The sequence below is a fragment of the Cetorhinus maximus genome, unplaced genomic scaffold (assembly GCF_964194155.1).
Source record: "Cetorhinus maximus unplaced genomic scaffold, sCetMax3.hap1.1 HAP1_SCAFFOLD_2011, whole genome shotgun sequence".
Lineage (NCBI taxonomy): Eukaryota > Metazoa > Chordata > Chondrichthyes > Lamniformes > Cetorhinidae > Cetorhinus > Cetorhinus maximus.
In genome coordinates, this window is record NW_027597951.1 from 31455 (window position 1) to 48077 (window position 16623).

At 55.2% G+C, this 16623-nt stretch overlaps 1 protein-coding gene across 1 annotated transcript in view; it reads right to left on the minus strand.

Moving 5' to 3' along the window:
• LOC144676850 (ephrin-B3-like) overlaps positions 1 to 14344 on the minus strand; it is a gene marked incomplete at both ends in the record, with an annotated part of 33725 nt that extends 19381 nt beyond the window's left edge. Inside the window, one exon of the mRNA XM_078537172.1 lies at positions 14052 to 14344. Within this exon, the coding sequence (XP_078393298.1) occupies positions 14052 to 14344 (293 nt within the window). The remainder of the gene's footprint in view (positions 1 to 14051) is intronic.
• Positions 14345 to 16623: the final 2279 nt, after the last annotated feature.

The window sequence follows — 16623 nt, forward strand, 5'->3', positions numbered from 1 at the left end:
GGCTATTATCCAGGAAGTGAAAGGGCTGAATCACAGTGACAGCAGCAAGGAGCAATCCCAGAGCGTCGACTGACAGAATCAAATCGAAGAGCTTTAGCTCGAAAGCCCTTTCAGGCACTTTGCAGCCGCTGCTCACACAGTCACCCCATCTCCCACCTTCATAATAATAATGGCTCCGATCAAATGAAACTGTTGGAATGCAGGTGAGGAGGGGGGTTCGAGACCCCCAGTGTGATGGAGGCCGGGAGCACTGCAAAGGGGCTGAGGAGGTGTTTGTAAGAACAGGCCCCCCCCTTTCTGCCTCTCTTTCACCCCCCACCTCCCTCGCTGCCCCTCTCCCTGCCCCCACCCCACCCCCTCACTGAAAGGACAGCTCACTTCACTCCCAATCAGGGGTCTCCCTTCAGTCTACTCACAATCGCTCCTCACAATAGCCAAGGTTGGGAATCGACGGACAATCTCCCTCCTTCCCCCGCACTCCACCAACGGAGGGAGGGGCACCTTCCACCCCTCCAAAAATTCCTCAACTACCTCCATGCAGGGTCAAGGGTCACAGATGACTTGTGTGAATGCTTTAACCTCCTCACCTGCAATTGTCTCAATCCTTATTTGTCCTCTGGGCATGAGGGGGGCGGGTGGGGGGCCTTGTATTTTGGAATAATTTGCTTTTAGCTCAATATTTATTTTCAGCAGGTATTTCTCGTGCTGGTTAAGGATTGGCCCACCTTCACTAGGCCCAAGGATTGGCCCTCCCTCACTAGGCCCAAGGATTGGCCCGCCCTCACTAGGCCCAAGGATTGGCCCGCCCTCACTAGGCCCAAGGATTGGCCCGCCCTCACTAGGTCCAAGGATTGGCCCGCCCTCACTAGGCCCAAGGATTGGCCCGCCTTCACTAGGCCCAAGGATTGGCCCACCCTCACTAGGCCCAAGCGTGCAGAGAATCCATGGGGAGATGAGAGCTGACAAAGTGGATTGAAAATAAACTGCACACAGGGAGCAGAACCTTAAACATGGATTCAGAGAGAGAGGGAGAGGAGGGAGAGAGATGGAGAGAGAGAGAGGAAGGGAGAGAGCGAGAGAACGAGGGAGAGGAGAGAGAGGGATGGAGAGACAGAGGGAGGGGGAGAGACAGAGGGAGGGGGAGAGACAGAGGGAGGGGGAGAGACAGAGGGAGGGGGAGAGACAGAGGGAGAGAGGGAGGGGGAGAGACAGAGGGAGAGAGGGAGGGGGAGAGACAGAGAGAGAGGGAGAGAGAGAGAGAGAGACAGAGAAAGAGAGAGAGAGAGAGAGACAGAGGGAGGGTGAGAGGAAGAGAGAAAGAGAGAGGGAGGGAGTGAGAAAGGGAGGGAGAGAGCAAGAGAAAGAGGGGAGAGAGAGATAGAGAGAGAGAGAGAGGGATGGTGAGAGGGAAAGGTGGAGACAGGGAGAGACCTTTGTCCTCTGGGTGATTCATAAAGAGAGAGTCACTTCTGGAAGAGGTGCAGGTGAGTTCTCCCCTCTCCCCCACCCCCTCCACCCCCAGTGTCCTGGTCAATCTTTATCCCTCAACCAAAACACATTAACTGGTCATTTATAACATTGTGATGTGCGGGATCTTGCTGCGCACAAACTGGCTGCTGCATTTCCGACATTACAACAGTGACTGCACCTCTGAAAAAAATGCTTCAATGACCTCGAAAGCTCTGAGTTGAAAGGTGCTATAGGAATGCAGTTCCTGGGTTTCCTGCAGGGTTTTTGAGAGGAGCTGTGTGTGTGTGTGTGTGTGTGTGTGTGAGAGAGAGAGAGAGGGAGCACATGTCAGCGACCCCCTTCTGTGTGTGTGTGTGCTGGTGTTACTGAGGGAGTGCTGCCCTGTCGGAGGGTCAGTACTGAGTGATTGTGTGCACTGTCAGAGGGTCAGTACTGAGGGTGTGCTGCCCTGTCGGAGGGTCAGTACTGAGGGAGTGCAGCACCGTCGGAGGGTCAGTACTGAGGGAGTGCCGCACTGTCGGAGGGTCAGTACTGAGGGTGTGCTGCACTGTCGGAGGGTCAGTACTGAGGGAGTGCTGCACTGTCAGAGGGTCAGTACCGAGGGAGTGCTGCACTGTCAGGGGGTCAGTACTGAGGGAGTGCCGCACTGTCAGGGGGTCAGTACAGAGGGAGCGCCGCACTGTCGGAGGGTCAGTACTGAGGGAGTGCTGCACTGTCGGAGGGTCAGTACTGAGGGAGTGCCGCACTGTCAGAGGGTCAGTACTGAGGGAGTGCCGCACTGTCGGAGGGTCAGTACTGAGGGTGTGCTGCACTGTCGGAGGGTCAGTACTGAGGGAGTGCAGCACTGTCGGAGGGTCAGTACTGAGGGAGTGCCGCACTGTCAGAGGGTCAGTACTGAGGGAGTGCCGCACTGTCAGAGGGTCAGTACTGAGGGAGTGCCGCACTGTCAGAGGGTCAGTACTGAGGGAGTGCCGCACTGTCAGAGGGTCAGTACTGAGGGAGTGCCGCACTGTCAGAGGGTCAGTACTGAGGGAGCGCCGCACTGTCGGAGGGTCAGTACTGAGGGAGTGCTGCCCTGTTGGAGGGTCAGTACTGAGGGAGTGCAGCACTGTCGGAGGGTCAGTACTGAGGGAGTGCTGCACTGTCAGGGGGTCAGTACTGAGGGACGCCGCACTGTCAGAGGGTCAGTACTGAGGGAGTGCTGCACTGTCGAAGGGTCAGTACAGAGGGAGCGCCGCACTGTCGGAGGGTCAGTACTGAGGGAGTGCTGCACTGTCGGAGGGTCAGTACTGAGGGAGTGCCGCACTGTCAGAGGGTCAGTACTGAGGGAGTGCCGCACTGTCGGAGGGTCAGTACTGAGGGGGTGCCGCACTGTCGGAGGGTCAGTACTGAGGGGGTGCTGCACTGTCAGAGGGTCAGTACTGAGGGAGTGCTGCACTGTCGGAGGGTCAGTACTGAGGGGGTGCTGCACTGTCAGAGGGTCAGTACTGAGGGAGTGCTGCACTGTCGGAGGGTCAGTACTGAGGGAGTGATGGGAGAGAGAGTCCCAGATATGTGGAGCTAACAGTTCCATGTGAAGATAATTGGCAGGTAATAATCCTTCCCCCTGTGCTATACAGCACACGCTGATCATTGCTGACATAAGACTTCAATCCGATTGGACGTTAATGATGTGACCTGGAGGGCACCATGATACTGCTCAGAGATTTATCTATTCAAACTACAGCTTCAAGAACATTTTGGAGGAGAAGCGCTATCTTTCATTCTTATCCCAGACCTCCTCGTCTGGCTGTTAAACACTAACAGCAGTGACAGAGAAACCTCATGTGGAAAGACCATTCACAAGAACATCAGGGAGCGAACGCTTTGGGCTGCCTGTGATTGGCTCTCCTCTCCTTTGGGAAGCGCCAGGTAACTCAAGCCAAGTCCCATTCACCCCTCACCGCACACACCCTCCCCCACCCCGTACTCACTGATCTTCACTCAGGGGTGGGCTTTCTACAATCCAATTTTAAAATTCTTATCCTACTTTTCAAATCCCTCCATGGACTCACCCCTCCCTATCTCTGTAACCTCCTCCAGTCCCTACAACCCTCCTTATCTCCGTAACCTCCTCCAGCCCCTACAACCCTCCCTATCTCCGTAACCTCCTCCAGTCCCTACAACCCTCCCTATCTCTGTAACCTCCTCCAGCCCCTACAACCCTCCCTATCTCCGTAACCTCCTCCAGCCCCTCACCCTCCACTATCTCTGTAACCTCCTCCAGCCCCTACAACCCTCCCTATCTCTGTAACCTCCTCCAGCCCCTACACCCCTCCCTATCTCTGTAACCTCCTCCAGCCCCTACAACCCTCCCTATCTCCGTAACCTCCTCCAGCCCCTACAACCCTCCCTATCTCTGTAACCTCCTCCAGCCCCTACACCCCTCCCTATCTCTGTAACCTCCTCCAGTCCCTACAACCCTCCTTATCTCTGTAACCTCCTCCAGCCCCTCACCCTCCACTATCTCTGTAACCCCCTCCAGCTCCTACAACCCTCCCTATCTCTGTAACCCCCTCCAGCCCCTACAACCCTCCCTATCTCTGGAACCTCCTCCAGTCCCTACAACCCTCCCTATCTCTGTAACCTCCTCCAGCCCTTACAACCCTCCCTATCTCTGTAACCTCCTCCAGACCCTACAACCCTCCCTATCTCTGTAACCTCCTCCAGTCCCTACAACCCTCCCTATCTCTGTAACCTCCTCCAGCCCCTACACTCCTCCCTATCTCTGTAACCTCCTCCAGCCCCTACAACCCTCCCTATCTCTGTAACCTCCTCCAGTCCCTACAACCCTCCCTATCTCTGTAACCTCCTCCAGCCCCTACACCCCTCCCTATCTCTGTAACCTCCTCCAGTCCCTACAACCCTCCCTATCTCTGTAACCTCCTCCAGCCCCTACAACCCTCCCTATCTCTGTAACCTCCTCCAGCCCCTACAACCCTCCCTATCTCTGTAACCTCCTCCAGCCCCTACAACCCTCCCTATCTCTGTAACCTCCTCCAGCTCCTACATCCCTCCGAGATCTCGGTGCTCCTCCAATTCCGGCACCTTGACCATCCCCCGATTCCCATCGCTCCACCATTGGCGGCCGGGCCTTCAGCTGCCTGGGGGGCCCTAAGCTCTGGAATTCCCTCCCTCACCCTCTCCGTCTCTGTCTCTCGTCCTTTAACAAGCCGCTTAAAGCCGACATCTTTGACCGAGCTTCTGGTCACCTGACCTAATATCTCCTCATGTGGCTCGGGGTCAAATTCTGTTTGGTAATCGTTGCTCTGAAGCACTTTGGGACGATTTACTATGTCAAAGGCGCTATATCAATGTAAGTGGGTGTTGTTGATGCTGCTGTGTGCACAGTGTAGTCAGCAGGGACTTCAACAGGGTGACCTGGGGAGTATCAGTGTACACGTTACCTGGGGAGTATCAGTGTACACACTGCCTGGGGAGTATCAGTGTACACACTGCCTGGGGAGTATCAGTGTACACACTACCTGGGGAGTATCAGTGTACACACTACCTGGGGAGTATCAGTGTACACACTGCCTGGGGAGTATCAGTGTACACACTACCTGGGGAGTATCAGTGTACACACTACCTGGGGAGTATCAATGTACACACTACCTGGGGAGTATCAGTGTACACACTACCTGGGGAGTATCAGTGTACACACTACCTGGGGAGTATCAGTGTACACACTACCTGGGGAGTCAGTGTACACACTACCTGGGGAGTATCAATGTACACACTACCTGGGGAGTATCAGTGTACACACTACCTGAGTCCATGGACTGGGCACTGCATTGATCAGCTGCCTTCCTTGTGCTCATTTCTACTCCAAACATTCCCCCCCTCTCCATTCACAGCCGATCAATCAAATGGTTTCAGAACTAAACAGAAAACTTGGAATCTGGTCTCTGGGGTTGACACAAAGTTTACACCCTACATCTCCCCAAACTGCAGAGAGGGTGAGAGAGAAGAGGAGTGGAAGGTTGGGGGTTGTTCTAGCCTCACCCTTTCCCCTTCTTTCTCTCTCTCTCTCTCTCCCCCCTTCTCCCTTCCACTCTTCCTCTCCCACACTCTATCCGATACATCCTCTCTTCACCATCTGTTATCAGTTACAGTGAGAGACACACAGAGTGAAAGAGACAGAGGGCACATGGAGAAGGAATGTGGAGAGAGAAATAGAGAGAGAGAGAAATAGGGAGAGCGAGAGAGAGAGAGAAATAGAGAGAGAGAGAGGGAGTGGCAGGAATTAAATCCAAAGTGTTATTTAGTGACCCAGTCCCTTTCTCCCTGTCCTGGGAGTCAGTTTGGGTTAAACAGGGAGCCCCTGCTGTACAATAAGGAGTGAGGGGGAGAGATGCCAATTCCCGAGGCCTGTCCATTTGGTTCCAGGCCAATTTAAACTGCGCTGATGAACAGTATTGCCCGCTCTAGGTAACTGTAGCACTCTGCAATGCCCTCCTCCTTGGCTGGACCTGTTTGTCAACACAAACACAAGCTCCATCACACAATCATCTGCCTGTAGGGTGAGCTATCGCCCCGCCCCCACCATCAAACTCTAATGTCACAGACACCAGTGACAGGCTGTTAAACGACACGTCCACCCACATCAGTATTTCACTGAGGAACCCTGGACCAAACCCAGGGTCAGCAGTTAAGGAAAATCCAGGACAAGATCTAATCAACCCGAGAACAATCCTACAATCCTCATCAGAAATCAAGACATAATCCACTGCCAAAACACAGCAGCCTGAATACACTCCCTGTGTGATTCAGGGGGTATTCCCATTCCCACTGTACACAATCCCAGTGGACCCAAACCCCTTCCCATTCCCACTGTACACAATCCCAATAGACCCAAACCCTATCCCATTCCCACTGTACACAATCCCAATGGATCCAAACCCCTTCCCATTCACTCCCACTGCACACAATCCCAATGGATCCAAACCCCTTCCCATTCACTCCCACTGTACACAATCCCAATGGACCCAAACCACTTCCCATTCACTCCCACTGTACACAATCCCAATGGACCCAAACCCCTTCCCATTCCCACTGTACACAATCCCAATAGACCCAAACCCATTCCCATTCCCACTGTACACAATCCCAATGGACCCAAACTTCTTCCCATTCCCACTGTACACAATCCCAATGGACCCAAACTTCTTCCCATTCCCAATGTACACAATCCCAATGGACCCAAACCCCTTCCCATTCCCACTGTACACAATCCCAATGGACCCAAACCCCTTCCCATTCCCAATTTACACAATCCCAATGGACCCAAACCCCTTCCCATTCCCACTGTACACAATCCCAATGGACCCAAACCCCTTCCCATTCCCAATTTACACAATCCCAATGGACCCAAACCCCTTCCCATTCCCACTGTACACAATCCCAATGGACCCAAACTTCTTCCCATTCCCACTGTACACAATCCCAATGGACCCAAACCCCTTCCCATTCCCACTGTACACAATCCCAATAGACCCAAACTTCTTCCCATTCCCACTGTACACAATCCCAATGGACCCAAACCCCTTCCCATTCCCACTGTACACAATCCCAATGGACCCAAACCCCTTCCCATTCCCAATGTACACAATCCCAATGGACCCAAACTTCTTCCCATTCCCACTGTACACAATCCCAATGGACCCAAATTTCTTCCCATTCCCACTGTACACAATCCCAATGGACCCAAACCCCTTCCCATTCCCACTGTACACAATCCCAATAGACCCAAACCCCTTCCCATTCCCACTGTACACAATCCCAATAGACCCAAACCCCTTCCCATTCCCACTGTACACAATCCCAATAGACCCAAACCCCTTCCCATTCCCACTGTACACAATCCCAATGGATCCAAACCCCTTCCCATTCCCACTGTACACAATCCCAATGGACCCAAACTTCTTCCCATTCCCACTGTACACAATCCCAATGGACCCAAACCCCTTCCCATTCCCACTGTACACAATCCCAATAGACCCAAACCCCTTCCCATTCACTCCCACTGTACACAATACCAATGGATCCAAACCCCTTCCCATTCCCACTGTACACAATCCCAATGGACCCAAACTTCTTCCCATTCCCACTGTACACAATCCCAATGGACCCAAACCCCTTCCCATTCCCACTGTACACAATCCCAATAGACCCAAACCCCTTCCCATTCACTCCCACTGTACACAATACCAATGGACCCAAACCCCTTCCCATTCCCACTGTACACAATCCCAATGGACCCAAACCCCTTCCCATTCCCACTGTATACAATCCCAATGTACCAAAACCCCTTCCCATTCACTCCCATTGTACATAATCACAGTGAATCCAAACTCCTTCCCATTCCCACTGTACACAATCCCAATGGACCCAAACCCCTTCCCATTCACTCCCACTGTACACAATCCCAATGGACCCAAACCCCTTCCCACTCACTCCCACTGTACACAATCCCAATGGACCCAAACCCCTTCCCATTCACTCCCACTGTTCACAATCCCAATGGACCCAAACCCCTTCCCGTTCACTCCCACTGAGCACAATCCCAATGGACCCAAACCCCTTCCCATTCACTCCCACTGTTCACAATCCCAATGGACCCAAACCCCTTCCCGTTCACTCCCACTGTACACAATCCCAATGGACCCAAACCCCTTCCCATTCACTCCCACTGTACACAATCCCAATGGACCCAAACCCCTTCCCGTTCACTCCCACTGTACACAATCCCAATGGACACAAACCCCTTCCCGTTCACCCCCACTGTTCACAATCCCAATGGACCCAAACCCCTTCCCGTTCACCCCCACTGTTCACAATCCCAATGGACCCAAACCCCTTCCCGTTCACTCCCACTGTACACAATCCCCATGGACCCAAACCCCTTCCCGTTCACTCCCACTGAGCACAATCCCAATGGACCCAAACCCCTTCCCGTTCACTCCCACTGAGCACAATCCCAATGGACCCAAACCCCTTCCCATTCACTCCCACTGTTCACAATCCCAATGGACCCAAACCCCTTCCCGTTCACTCCCACTGAGCACAATCCCAATGGACCCAAACCCCTTCCCATTCACTCCCACTGTTCACAATCCCAATGGACCCAAACCCCTTCCCGTTCACTCCCACTGTACACAATCCCAATGGACCCAAACCCCTTCCCATTCACTCCCACTGTACACAATCCCAATGGACCCAAACCCCTTCCCGTTCACTCCCACTGTACACAATCCCAATGGACCCAAACCCCTTCCCATTCACTCCCACTGTACACAATCCCAATGGACCCAAACCCCTTCCCGTTCACTCCCACTGTACACAATCCCAATGGACCCAAACCCCTTCCCGTTCACTCCCACTGTACACAATCCCAATGGACCCAAACCCCTTCCCGTTCACTCCCACTGTACACAATCCCAATGGACCCAAACCCCTTCCCATTCACTCCCACTGTACACAATCCCAATGGACCCAAACCCCTTCCCATTCACTCCCACTGTACACAATCCAAATGGACCCAAACCCCTTCCCGTTCACTCCCACTGTACACAATCCCAATGGACCCAAACCCCTTCCCGTTCACTCCCACTGTACACAATCCCAATGGACACAACCCCTTCCCGTTTACTCCCACTGTACACAATCCCAATGGACACAACCCCTTCCCGTTCACTCCCACTGTACACAATCCCAATGGGCCCAAACCCCTTCCTGTTCACTCCCACTGAGCACAGGTTACGGTTCCAATTTCCTCTGTGGTTTATTCGCTGGGTTAAAAATGTGTTTATCCCAAAAGTAGGCATTTTACAGAGGGTTTCTCCCCCATCTCCTGTGAGTAACCTGATTGTAAATAACTAAAAATAACTTGACCAAATCTCCGCCGATCCATAGTCATGTTGGAATGCAGCTGATGCAAAAAAAAAAGGGCAGCTTCATTTCAGACCCTCCTTGAAGGTTGCAATTAGCGGCTGTTTTGCTATGGTGATTAATTTGATGGGGGGTTGTGGCTGGCTTCGGTGCACAGACAGTGCTTTTTATAAACTGGTGCAGATGAAGGCATCTGAACTCCGTTTACTCCGGGGCTGAGGTGGGACCTGCTAACCTGTCACCGCCTTTTCGATTTGGAGCTCGTCCCAGGAGGTGCAGAGCAGAGAGAGAGAGAGACGCTGGTCGAGTGAGAGAGAGAGAGAGAGAGCAGGGACCCTCCAGCACCCAGTCAATAAAACCCAGGAGCAGTCACCGGGTTTTAGAGCTGTGTTTACATAGCAATTAACTCACACTGGCCTTGGGACAGAGATTTTGCCAGTCGGGTAATTCTATCTGAAATACCGATCAGAGTAAAACATTCACTGGCAAACCGGTTCTGTGATTTCCAGCCTCTCATCTCATACCCATGTTTTGACCTGTTACTAGGCCGTGTGTAAGCCATCCATCGTTTATGGAGAAGGGGTCAGGCACAGTGCCAACTGTAGCAGGCACTCAGCTCTGGATCGCACAGCAGGCATCCCATTCCCCATTCCACCACCTCTTCCCTTGGGATGAAAGGATATGGACCTTATCCCATGGACTCTCTCGGCGAGGCTAATGTTGGCGATGTTGACCAGATATTTCAGTGCGCGGGTCTCAGCCAATCAGGAGTTGTGTCCCCCTGGCTGAATTGTCATTGGTCCACCAATTGGGCAAGTTAATATCATGGGATGGCACAGGAACGAGCTGGCTATTCAGCCCGACTAATCCATGCTGGTGCTAATGCCTTTTCCACCTCATCCCAGCCTCTTACACCATCTCTTTCTATTCCCTTTTCTCTCATCTAATCGTCTAATTTCCTTTTGAGAATGTTCAATGCAGCAAAACATCCCAAGGTGCTTCGCAGGAGAGGTGATCAGGCATTAATCTGACCCCGAGCCACACGTGAGGGGATGTCAGGGACAGGTGACCAAAAGCTCGGTCAAAGAGGTCGGGTTTTGAGGATCGTCTAAAAGGAGGAGAGAGAGAGGCGGGAAGGTTTAGGAAGGGAATTCCAGAGTTTTTTTCATTCTTTCATGGATTGTGAGCGTCGCTGGCTGGGCCCAGCATTTATTGCCCATCCCTAACTGCCCCTTGAGAAGGTGGTGGTGAGCTGCCTTCTTGAGCCGCTGCAGTCCCTGTGGTGTAGGTACACCCACCGTGCTGTTAGGGAGGGAGTTCCAGGATTTTGACCCCCCAACAGTGAAGGAACGGCCGATATATTTCCAAGTCAGGATGGTGAGAGGCTCGGAGGGGAACTTCCAGGTGGTGGTGTTCCCCATGTGTCTGCTGCCCTTGTCCTTCTAGGTGGTAGTGGTTGTGGGTTTGGAAGGTGCTGTCTAAGGAGCCTTGGTGAATTCCTGCAGTGCATCTTGTAGTTGGTACACACACTGCTGCTACTGTGCGTCGGTGGTGGAGGGAGTGAATGTTTGTGGATGGGGTTCCAATCAAACGGCTGCTTTGTCCTGGATGGTGTCGAGCTTCTTGAGTGTTGTGGGAGCTGCACTCATCCAGGCAAGTGGGGAGTATTCCATCACACTCCTGACTTGTGCCTTGTAGATGGTGGACAGGCTTTGGGGAGTCAGGAGATGAGTTACTCGCTGCAGGATTCCCAGCCTCTGACCTGCTCTTGTAGCCACAGTATTTATATGGCTGGTCCAGTTCAGTTTCTGGTCAATGGTAACCCCCAGGATGTTGATAGTGAGGGTTCAGTGATGGTAATGCCATTGGACATCAAGAGGCAATGATTAGATTCTCTCTTGTTGGAGATGGTCATTGCCTGGCACTTGTGTGGTACGAATGTTACTTGCCACTTGTCAGCCCAAGCCTGGATATTGTCCAGGTCTTGCTGCATTTGGACATGGGCTGCTTCAGTATCTGAGGAGTCGTGAATGGTGCTGAACATTGTGCAATCATCAGCGAACATCCCCACTTCTGACCTTATGATGGAAGGAAGGTCATTGATGAAGCAGCTGAAGATGGTTGGGCCGAGGACACTACCCTGAGGAACTCCTGCAGTGATGTCCTGGAGCTGAGATGACTGACCTCCAACAACCACAACCATCTTCCTTTGTGCTCGGTATGACTCCTAGGCGTCACTGGTAAGGTCAGCATTTGTTGCCCATCCCTAATTACCCTTGAACTGAGCAGCTTGAGAGGTTATTTCAGAGGGACAGTTAATAGTCAACCACATTACTGTGGGTCTGGAGTCACATGTAGGCCAGACCGGGTAAGATTTTCTTCCCTGAAGGACATTAGTGAACCAGGTGGGAGTTTATGATAATCGATGAGAGTTTCGTGGTCACCATCACTGAGACTAACTTCATAATTTCAGATTTTATTAACTGAATATAAATTCCACCAGCTGCCTGGGTGGTATTTGAACCCGTCTCCCTAGAGCATTGGGCTGGGCCTCAGGGTTCCTAATCCAGTGACTTTCCCACTGGTCACTGTATCCCTTAGGGCCCCCACCCTAGGCAGCTGAAGGCCCGGCCGCCAATGGTGGAGCGATGGGAATCGGGGGACGCTCGAGAGGCCTGGAATTGGGGGAGCTCAGCGAGGGCTGTTGGGCTTATCCCGACATCTGAATGAGACAGGCCCGACTCCTGCCCCTGTGAGCGGGATCCCCGGCTGAATCCAGGCCCTCGGCCATCAGGAAGAGGTCAGCCTCCAGACAGGCCAAAGCCTGGCACTGCCAGCTCCGCTGTGGCAAAGTGGCAGGAAAGGAGGAGGACAGTTTCCTGGTGTTGATGCGCCTGGTCTAGTTTTACCCGATGCTGAGCAAGAGATTGTAGCACAGAATCATTTATCACTTAGAAACATTCATGCATGGAGAGGCCTCCTTACTCTGAGGGTTAAAAACTCTTCATCTCATCAGCTCCTGAAGACACCGAGTTTTTATTTTCAGTTTCTGAAGCCCCCAGGGTTTGGGGTGGGGGGGAGACTCAATTGGAAAATGTCTCCAAACAGGACTAGCCCGGCCCACATGTCCTGTCCAATACAGCTCCCGCGTTGAGGGCTGCTTATAATAAACAACACCCAACGCTCTCAGAATACCTCCCTCTGACTCTGAAGAAGAGTCACACGGACCCGAAATGTTATCTCTGTGTCTCTCTCTCTCTCTCTCGCTCCTGTCAGACCTGCTGAGTTTTTACAGCGTTTTCTGTTTTTTGTTTCACTCAGGATACCGACAGGATTACGGCTTGGATTCCAGACCTGAGTCCACACACAAGTCGGTCGGGGTTAAGATGACAGGAAGGTAGAGGGGCATCTCAGGGCCGGCCGAAGGTGACAGGTACGAGAGGAGAGGTGAAAGGTTAGCAGGGAACGGTGCGCAGGAAAGTAGACAAGACTCAGCTCCGGGGATGGGGCTGGGGGTGATGAAGGGGCAGAGACCCATCGACCGAGAGGCTTCACAGAGTCAAACCCCCACATGTCCAGCCAAGATCACCAAGAACCAACGCAAACTCTCAAAAGGAACGTGTTACACAATAAATCAGCCCAAATAAACTGGCGGGAATGGTCAGAACCGTCCCCCCCGAATCGATCCCGACAAACACTCTGGATTATCACAGCCAGAATCCCCTCGGCGACACCGATCGCAGCCACAGGCCTGACGCTCACCCAGTGCTTCACCATCCCTCCTGCACCCGCCAATGCCCTCGCTTTCCTACAATACCAACTCTGCTTCCCATTGGCACCCAACACAATCACCATGGCACCCCGCTCTCTCCCCAGCGCCCCGCTCTCCCCAAAACCCGCTCTCTCCCCGGCGCCCACCTCTCTCCCCGGCGCCCACCTCTCTCCCCGGTGCCCACCTCTCTCCCCGGCGCCCACCTCTCTCCCCGGCGCCCACCCCTCTCCCCGGCGCCCACCCCTCTCCCCGGCGCCCACCTCTCTCCCCGGCGCCCACCCCTCTCCCCGGCGCCCACCCCTCTCCCCGGCGCCCACCCCTCTCCCCGGCGCCCACCCCTCTCCCCGGCGCCCACCCCTCTCCCCGGCGCCCACCCCTCTCCCCGGCGCCCACCCCTCTCCCCGGCGCCCACCCCTCTCCCCGGCGCCCACCTCTCTCCCCGGCGCCCACCTCTCTCCCCGGCGCCCACCTCTCTCCCCGGCGCCCACCCCTCTCCCCGGCGCCCACCCCTCTCCCCGGCGCCCACCCCTCTCCCCGGCGCCCACCTCTCTCCCCGGCGCCCACCTCTCTCCCCGGCGCCCACCCCTCTCCCCGGCGCCCACCCCTCTCCCCGGCGCCCACCCCTCTCCCCGGCGCCCACCCCTCTCCCCGGCGCCCACCCCTCTCCCCGGCGCCCACCTCTCTCCCCGGCGCCCACCTCTCTCCCCGGCGCCCACCTCTCTCCCCGGCGCCCACCTCTCTCCCCGGCGCCCACCCCTCTCCCCGGCGCCCACCTCTCTCCCCGGCGCCCACCTCTCTCCCCAGCGCCCACCTCTCTCCCCAGTACACCCTCTTTCCCAGAGCCTGTGCCCACAGCTCCAGCTCACTCTTGCTCACTTACTGATGATGTAGTAATCTTGCTGGGGTTTAAACTCCAGGCCCCAGAGGTTGGGACTGAACTCCTGGAACTTGATGGTGAAACGAGTGATCTGGTCAGGTTTGTCACACGTCAGCAGAACAGTGGGACTCATCACCGTGTCACACCTCTCTGCCTGCTCCTGAGTTACCAGGTATAACCGGTAGTATTCATAGTCCTCCGTGGAGTGGGTGCCGGGTGGCACGGACTGTGGACATATCAGGTCGATGCGATCGCCAATCTGAGGATACAGGACGTAACCCTTTGCATCCTGGAACCTGCCGGAGTAACAGAGACAGAGGGAGAACTGGTTAAAATCACAGCCAGTCACCACATAATGTTTCACTCAAATACCCAATTAATTAAAGAGCTTCTATTTACTGTTATTCTTCATCCAGATAACATCCATACATACCACTGTCGGAGGGCAGGTACTGAGGGAGTGCCGCTCTGACAGTGCGGCGCTCCCTCAGTACTGACCCTCCGACAGTGCGGCACTCCCTCAGTACTGACCCTCTGACAGTGCGGCACTCCCTCAGCACTGACCCTCCGACAGTGCGGCACTCCCTCAGCACTGACCCTCCGACAGTGCGGCACTCCCTCAGTACTGACCCTCCGACAGTGCGGCGCTCCCTCAGTACTGACCCTCCGACAGTGCGGCACTCCCTCAGTACTGACCCTCCGACAGTGCGGCACTCCCTCAGTACTGACCCTCTGACAGTGCAGCACTCCCTCAGTACTGACCCTCCGACAGTGCGGCACTCCCTCAGTACTGACCCTCTGACAGTGCAGCACTCCCTCAGTACTGACCCTCCGACTGTGCGGCACTCCCTCAGTACTGACCCTCCGACAGTGCGGCACTCCCTCAGTACTGACCTTCCGACAGTGCGGCACTCCCTCAGTACTGACCCTCCGACAGTGCGGCGCTCCCTCAGTACTGACCCTCCGACAGTGCGGCACTCCCTCAGCACTGACCCTCCGACAGTGCGGCACTCCCTCAGCACTGACCCTCCGACAGTGCGGCACTCCCTCAGTACTGACCCTCCGACAGTGCGGCGCTCCCTCAGTACTGACCCTCCGACAGTGCGGCGCTCCCTCAGTACTGACCCTCCGACAGTGCGGCACTCCCTCAGTACTGACCCTCTGACAGTGCAGCACTCCCTCAGTACTGACCCTCCGACAGTGCGGCACTCCCTCAGTACTGACCCTCTGACAGTGCAGCACTCCCTCAGTACTGACCCTCCGACTGTGCGGCACTCCCTCAGTACTGACCCTCCGACAGTGCGGCACTCCCTCAGTACTGACCTTCCGACAGTGCGGCACTCCCTCAGTACTGACCCTCCGACAGTGCGGCGCTCCCTCAGTACTGACCCTCCGACAGTGCGGCACTCCCTCAGTACTGACCCTCCGACAGTGCGGCACTCCCTCAGTACTGACCCTCTGACAGTGCAGCACTCCCTCAGTACTGACCCTCCGACTGTGCGGCACTCCCTCAGTACTGACCCTCCGACAGTGCGGCACTCCCTCAGTACTGACCCTCCGACAGTGCGGCACTCCCTCAGTACTGACCTTCCGACAGTGCGGCACTCCCTCAGTACTGACCCTCCGACAGTGCGGCACTCCCTCAGTACTGACCCTCCGACAGTGCGGCACTCCCTCAGTACTGACCCTGCGACAGTGCGGCACTCCCTCAGTACTGACCCTCTGACAGTGCGGCACTCCCTCAGTACTGACCCTCCGACAGTACGGCACTCCCTCAGTACTGACCCTCTGACAGTGCGGCACTCCCTCAGTACTGACCCTCCGACAGTGTGGCACTCCCTCAGTACTGACCCTCTGACAGTGCGGCACTCCCTCAGTACTGACCCTCCGACACTGCGACGCTCCCTCAGTACTGACCCTCCGACAGTGCGGCACTCCCTCAGTACTGACCCTCTGACAGTGCGGCACTCCCTCAGTACTGACCCTCCGACACTGCGACGGTCCCTCAGTACTGACGCTCCGACAGTGCGGCGCTCCCTCAGTACTGACCCTCCGACAGTGCGGCGCTCCCTCAGTACTGACCCTCCGACAGTGCGGCGCTCCCTCAGTACTGACCCTCTGACAGTGCGGCACTCCCTCAGTACTGACCCTCCGACACTGCGACGCTCCCTCAGTACTGACCCTCCGACAGTGCGGCACTCCCTCAGTACTGACCCTGCGACAGTGCGGCACTCCCTCAGTACTGACCCTCTGACAGTACGGCACTCCCTCAGTACTGACCCTCTGACAGTGCGGCACTCCCTCAGTACTGACCCTCCGACAGTGTGGCACTCCCTCAGTACTGACCCTCCGACAGTGCGGCACTCCCTCAGTACTGACCCTCCGACAGTGTGGCACTCCCTCAGTACTGACCCTCCGACAGTGCGGCACTCCCTCAGCACTGGCAGAGGGAATTATCAGCCTCGATTTTGTGCTCTCGTCTCTGGCCCTTGAACTCCTGACAATCTGACTCAGAGGATCAGCCTATTCCCTTCCTCCCATCAGGGCAACGCGGGCAACAACCAATCAGGGCTCA